At 39.7% G+C, this 7,426-nt stretch overlaps 1 protein-coding gene across 1 annotated transcript in view; it reads right to left on the bottom strand.

Annotated features, from left to right (window-relative positions):
* Positions 1-5,317, bottom strand: part of RBM12 (RNA binding motif protein 12) — a 9,223-nt gene extending 3,906 nt beyond the window's left edge. Inside the window, 3 exon segments of the mRNA XM_010074811.1 lie at position 1; positions 3-753; positions 5,234-5,317. The exon segment at position 1 is cut by the window's left edge and continues 3,906 nt beyond it. Of these exon segments, the coding sequence (XP_010073113.1) occupies position 1; positions 3-731 (730 nt within the window). The 5' untranslated portion in view covers positions 732-753; positions 5,234-5,317.
* Between the last annotated feature and the right edge of the window lie 2,109 nt (positions 5,318-7,426).

The following is a 7,426-nucleotide window of genomic DNA, read 5'->3' as shown; positions in this document are numbered from 1 at the left end:
ATTCCTGATATGGGAGGCATAGGTGTCATTGGAGGTACAGGGGGCACAGGGGGTATTGGAGGAACTGGAGGAACAGGAGGCAGCGTGGGTACAGGAGGTGGAACAGGTATCGGGGGAATAGAAGGCATTGGTGGCAAAGATGGCATAGCTGGGATAGGGGGGATTGGTGGAGGAGGTACTGTGTTCATTGGGGATGCTGTGCTAGGTACAGTTGAGCTAAACGTCGGGCTACCAAAGGTACTCCCTAGATTTGGAGGTGTAGTCCCCATACTGGCAGTAGAAAATGTGGATATATTTTTATTGCTTTCATGCACAGTAGTAGAAGCAGTTACTACACTAGGAGAAGGATTATTAAAGTTAGGTACAGTAGTAGGTAAGTTAACCCTTCCACTCATTCCAGAACTAGGGGGTGGTCCCGACCTGCTAGCATTTGCTGGTGGCATATCTAGATTGGCAGTTTCAAAACGCCTACGACTGAGTTCTATCATGTTCTGCATTTCAGTTTTACTGCTCAGCAATAGTGTTACTTTTGACCCTTTAATTGTACCACCTGTGCGCATCATACCAAGCCTTGCATCTTCATCAGTGGCAAAAACGATGAAAGCCTCACCCAGTTCACCCCCTACAATATGCACGCCCCCATCGGGAATGGTCAATCCAGAGAAGAAGTGGCGAATGTCCATGGTCCCCGCCACAATCGGGAGACCTTGCAAGCGGATGACCACAGCCATGCTGCGCTGAAACAACACACACCTGCAGATGAGAAAAGGCAACGGCTATGTCAGACTACTGTTTATGACACCATGCAATTACCTACAGACACCATCTACTATTTTTGTTTACATACACCTAACAACATCTTGCAAAGATTAAGCATGTTTATATTCCAAGTTCCTTATTCACGTTTACTTCATACAGATTGAAGTATTAAACATTTACCAACACAATTAGTATACATTTTGCACTAGAAATTCCAAAGTAACTGTTAAACTAAGACTCAAAAATGTCAGTAAAAAATAAAAACAACCAAAAAAACCAAACTAAGGAACAGCAAAAATCAGAACTATCATATCAGTAGTTGAATATTTAACGGAACATAAGCAAAATGAGTATTTCAGCCAAGCAAACAAAATTAGTTTACCATACATTGATATGGTATCCACTGTACCTGGCAAAGTGACTGCAAAAAATTCTGCACACCTATGGGAAATAAACAGTTCTCTTTAATTTGGGGAGAGATTTTATCTCCTGCCAGGCGAACATAACAGTGGGTTGATTACAAACCAAAAGCCATTACAGACAACTAGTGAGTGAGACTCGCACAACATCCTGACAGGGACCATCTAGATTATACTGATCTTCTATTTTTCTCCTAGCAAAGGCAAGAGGTCTAGGTGACCTGAAGCCAGCTAACTGTTATAAACTAGCCACAGACATTTTGTGACTATACAGACCTCACCTAAACTGGATTAACATCTATGCATATCCTAGCTAGATATCTGGCATTTACAACTTTCAAAATCAAGGTATAATTTTTAAATAGTTGCAGATGTTCTGTTTAATACTACATCTTCCATCTCAGGCACAAGTAAACAACTTTTACCCTGCAGCAGAGGTCAGTGGAAGCTTAAGATCAATTTCGAATAGGTAGACCCTGACAGTTACCTTGTATACATTCTACAGAGGAGCCTGAGGTCATATCAGAAGTTAAAGATAAACAGGAAACTAGGCAATCTCACTTATTCTTGACAAACCTTCAGTAAAGGCTGAAAGCATCATATTAATACTAGCACAATTCACCAGTTCAGAAGCCAGCTTCTCACCCCAAAACAGTCAGCAGCAGCACCTTGTTTCACCTGAGCCACTTAATCTGAAACTTCTTGACTTCCTAAGTACAAGCCAGTTCAGCATCTCTATGTAAGACCTCTACAGCTCCCATTAGTCACACACAAATGGTGTTAACCATGTATTTGAAATCACGGATGAACCAGATGATACAATGCAACACCAGGTGGCAGTGCACCACCAAAACTTTTGGATGTATGCCAAAGCTACGACCAACTACAACCAGTAACTGCGTCCTACCATTTCCCATTCAGCTAAGTATTGTAACGCAGCATAGCCAAATCTTTAAGTCAGCTGAATTTGCCTCTTCAGGTCTTCCAGTCGCTTTGGAGTAGACATGCTTCGAATACATCCTTAACTCTCAGGCAAAGCCACTATCCAACAATTTGTCCACATCATATAAGGCTAAATTCAGTACTTAATGAAAACAAGAGCAATAATTCTTCTACAAGGGAAAAAAAAAAGAAGCAATCGCTTTGTTTCCATGATGGAACTTCATATTACTCAAATGGGTACTTGAGTATTTGTTTCATTGCTCAATAAACCAGAGCTAACCTCTTCCACGCACTCATGAACTCAAGCGACATACTGGGGTACTATAGGGCATGGGCCCACATCCAGGTGACACCAGAAAAGCATGGAGGACCTTTCTCCCTCAAGGAAAGAGCAGACAAGCCCACTGGCACGAAGTCAGCTCTGCTGCTCTAGCCACTGTGAATGAACATCCGATTCCTTACTACACCATCTTGAAAGCGAGACTGGAACTCGCAAGACAAACACAAGAAGGTATAAAAAAAAAATCTAGCTGTACATGCCACTAAGAAAACCCCTATTCTACCAAGGGATGGCAGCAACAGAAAGGGGAATATACACTAAGCCTCAGGCACTGGGTTTTTTATAAAGCTACTTTCTTATCTGCATGGCAAAGTAACAAAAGTAACATCTTGCACTCATCTCTTATGGTGACACATTTAACTTGAGAATAAAGTTCAATGCCCAGTCATTTTCCAACAGCAAAATAACTGGCCCATATGAAAAAAAACAGGTCAAAGTAAGACCTATGCTATGTACACATCAAAGAAAGCATATAGGAGTTTTTGCACTGTTTTAAAACAGCAGTCTTTTTCAATTATTCTGTTTTAGATTAGACTAACTTTGATAGCAATCTCTGAAACTAAAGTTAACATGAAAATTCTGCCTATTTTAAGGGAGCCATACTAAAAGGCATTGTAAAACCCAAGTTTACTACCTTGTGCTATAGGACTGTTTCTGAATTAGATGGTCCTGAGGCAAGCAAGCTGTATAAAAGCAGCCCTGGCTTTGCACCTATGCTTTGCAAACTAAAATAATACTAATAGCAAATCATGCTAGGACATTTACATTTCCTCTATTACCTATTATACAAAGAAATGAGTTTCTGAAACTTATATGCATCAAGAGTTAAGACATTTGAAGTTTCTTGTGCCAAATGGGAGACTACATTTAGTTATTTTCTTACTGATGCAAAAGGGATGACAATCTGATACAGCCGTTAGTTCAACAAAGGCAACTTGGGAAAGCTTTTCTGCTCAGATGTGCTAGTTTGGAACATCATAATTTCTTTATCAGAACAGACATGTGCTAGATAACTGCATTTACTAATGATTCCATAATCTATCCCAGAAGACAAAGATAAGGTCACAGAAGAATTCTTCAGAGTTCAAGCATCTGAACATTTACATAACTTCTAGGATAATGTAAGTGCTTCAACCTTGCACTACATCTTCATTATAAATGCTAAGAAGTATCTTGAAGTTTTGTTACTAGGTATTCTATTTAGGTCCACAAAATCACTATGGATAAAAAAACCCAACAGCTGCTTAGGCATATAGTCACTAGAAAAACTAGCTACAATGACTTCAGTGTAGTTAATTCCATGCATGATATTAAGCAAATGCTTGCTATTAAGCAAGAGCTAACAGCAGCATGGTGTGAATAAAAAGAATTTTAAGGACTTTACTCCATCAAGTATTTTGGCAAAAAAGTATTTTGTCAACTCAAAACATAACTGCTTCAAATTTTTCAGGATTTCAGTGTTTTAACAAAGTATTAGTTTTGCTTCTGTGATTCAAAGAAAAATCACAAGGACCAGAAGGGACAAATTTTGTATTTCTAAGCACTCACAAGTCTGATTTTTTCCAAAACGCACTTAGTAGACAATAGCTGACTCACTCAAATTTTCCAACTAATAAAAAAAAGTAAAGCTCACTGTTTGCTTGGAAAGATCAACATACACGCAGAGGCAACATTACTGCCAGACGCAGAACGGGCTGCGCACCTGTACAGCGTGCATTGAAGGCGTTCTCTAGGGCTGTCTGAGGTGTTCTCAGGCTGCCTGCTTTTCCCCCCGTACAAAAAGGTACTTTAAGGCAAAAGTGGGTTTTGTTGCCATTCTGTGTGTTCGGTATGTTTCTGGAGAGACCAGAAGCACAAAATCCTAGAGTTGTACTATGAAAAAGCCACTCCCATTAGCAAGTCAGGATCAAAAACGGAGAATAAAAGGCTGCCGACAATCAACGTGATTCAACTAATTTGATAAACCTTAGCACCATGTTACGTGTCTTGACAATAAGGTCTTTAAAAATGTTGATGTTACACTGGAAAAAAGTGTACCAGATGAGAATAATCCTTCTTCCACCTATGTGCTAGTCAGTAAAATAAGGAGAATTTGGGTCACATGCATAAATTAATAAAAAACCCCAGACTAGCCTTAAGATGTATGCATCTTTCAAATTAAGAAAAGTTGAAAGATTCAACATAGTCCCTGGGGAGTATTAAAGTACAATATCCACACAGTACACAAACAAAATATCTGGCAATTCTTGGACAAAGTCTAAGAACTGGAATAACACCAATATTGTAGGAGGAATTTTAAGAATCCAGGCTGATACTGTCTAGCAAAAGCTCAAACTGCAGACTACACTACTACTAAAATCAACCTGTTAGTCATCTCTGAGCTAATCTGAACCTATCTGATCCCTTTAAATGCTGCAAAACCTAATTAGAACCAATTACTGTACACTTCTAAACTTCCAATAATGAGAAACATGCAGACTTGTGACCTGCAGCAAAGTACCTACATTTTCTAACAGTGCAAAACAACTGAGAGCATTCCGGACTACCACATGCTGATGAAACAACAAAACATTAGCTTGGCAGAAGATCCTGTTTACAAGAACAACACTGCCAGAACCACCATCACCAGTGGGAATCAAAGTAGAGAGACTCGGTACAGATTATTTGACCTAAGTGTTTTGATACCAATTCAGAGATTCCAAAAGCTTAAAATATTTTTTTTAAGATATACTCAATATGCATATAAAGAAGTCTCCAATTCAAAGGCTCTTACCTGCAAAGACAGATGTTTTTTTCTTAACAAGTAGCAGAAGCCAAGCCAATCCTGTGGGCAACCAATTAAAACCAACTTTTAGACTGCAACAAAGAATAAATGGAGGCAAAAATCAATGCAGGCAACACAACAGCAGGAACAGTCCACAAAGAACTGTATATATAGAAAGTTCAAACCTGCAACCACCACAAGGCACTGCGACATAAAACAGCCACAAGAGTGAGAGTGCATTTTCTAATGCCTTGTCCCTGTAGGCGCTGTTGGTAATCGTATTGCATGGTTTCAAGACATGAATACGCCTTCCACAAAGAATACAAAAAGAACCAGAAAACATTCAAAGCATCATTAAAATTTTCCCACTACCAAATCACTCTTTCAAAGGCAAAGAGAAAGAATTAAATACTTGAAAATCCTGAATTTTAACAAACCCCTGCTCCACCAATAACAATATTCTTTCCTCCAACTGCACATCTTCTTACTTGAACAAGTCAACATAAGCCGCACCTCAGAAAACCTGGCTACAGCTGTATGTGAGGTCACACAAACTGGTAAAACTAAGTGGCATTTTGCAGCCACCTCTACAGAGCACACAGTAAGAACTCCCCACCAAGATACTGTATTTTCAGTTGTAATCTGTCATTTCATTATCCAAATCCTAACCAAATGCCCGTTTTTTTCATCCTTGTATAAAAATTGTCTTCCTGAGATTACAACTCAACAAAAGAGCCAAACATTTTAAGTGGCAACACACATATTCTTTATTTTCAGAAGGGATGGAAGACCCTTGCTCTTTCATTGCTTAGTAGACAATGTCATACCAAAATTGTGATTCCTTGGAAAACTATCCAGGAATGAATCACACTAAGAACAAATAACTGCCTCCTCCTCACACAATCCAAACAAGCCGTTTTCAGTCATAAGCATCATTACCAAAGTGAACTTAGAGAAAGAAGTACTACAAAACCATCCACAAACTCCCTAACAGAGGGAATTAAAACAAACACAGATATTCACAGATCTTCCAGGTCATTATCAGCAGACTTATAAGTGAGAAAGATACAACTATGCTCTTCAGACTTATATTAAAACGGCAAATGCATTTAGGAGAAGACCTTTTTTTAATTAGACTTTTAACAGAAACAAGCAATACTATATTAGAAGCATTCAACTATATACTTTCATATCTGGCAGTGTCAAACAGCAGTTTACAATGCAGGAAAGAATGGAATCACCTGAGAAACAGCTTCATGCAAAATCAATCCTGCTTCAAGAAGCAGATACATCTTTCATGCACAAGGAACTTCCCATTTGGAACAAAAACCCAAATCATTTGATGTATTTCCAGTAGAGCAACCTCAGCGTTGCATATGTTCCTCTCCACAACACTGAAAACAAGCTGAAGATTGGGAGTGGACATGCTACAATGTGAAACAGCATAAAGAAAACCAAGCAGCGATCTTCAGAAAAGGTGCAAAACTCCCCTCTACTATGTTTAACTTTTCCACCAAAAACCATCTACTTTGTTTGCAAGTCTTAATTCTCTCAACTTTGAAGAAAAGCATCTATCACTCTCATAGGTAAAGACATCCTTTCCAACCAACCCAACACGCAAGAGCACATCACTAGGGCACAGGTGCTTCCACACACCACTGAAACCACACCTCTGGGACCTCGAGCGAGACTCTCCACAACACCCTGCCAGCTACACAGAAACAGCCACCGAAACCACCTCACCAGGAGTCCACCGAGGAAACGGCCTGCCGATTTTTCTGTCTAACCCCAGCAGATCGAGGTGGGTAAGAAAGTCACTAAGAAGAACGAATAAGTTTAAGAGCAAGTAACACCAAAGCCAAGAAATTTTTCCTGAAAGGAAGCTAACACAGAGATTCCTGGTGTACTTCTGGGACGAACTTCAACACTATGTTGCTCTGGCTTGGGTATTGTCGGGTTTATTGAGTTGGGGTTTTTCTTGGGTTTTTTTGGGGGGGGTTTTGGTTGGGTTTTTTTGTTGGGTTTTTGTTGTTGTTGTTGTTGTTGTTTTTACAGAGATGATTTTTATTAGCGGAGAAGAACGTTATGTTACTGCACGGCAACTTCTCTGGTCTTTACAGGGTAACCCCGACGAGCGGTGGCAGCGCCACAGGTATCAAGTACTTTCTACCCCTCAAAGTGCAAAGCGCTTTCCCCGCTTCG

The sequence above is a fragment of the Pterocles gutturalis genome, unplaced genomic scaffold (genome assembly GCF_000699245.1).
Source record: "Pterocles gutturalis isolate BGI_N339 unplaced genomic scaffold, ASM69924v1 scaffold44932, whole genome shotgun sequence".
In the NCBI taxonomy this organism is placed as follows: domain Eukaryota; kingdom Metazoa; phylum Chordata; class Aves; order Pterocliformes; family Pteroclidae; genus Pterocles; species Pterocles gutturalis.
Note: the sequence above shows the minus strand (reverse complement) of the source record. Positions and strands in the feature narration are given on the sequence as shown.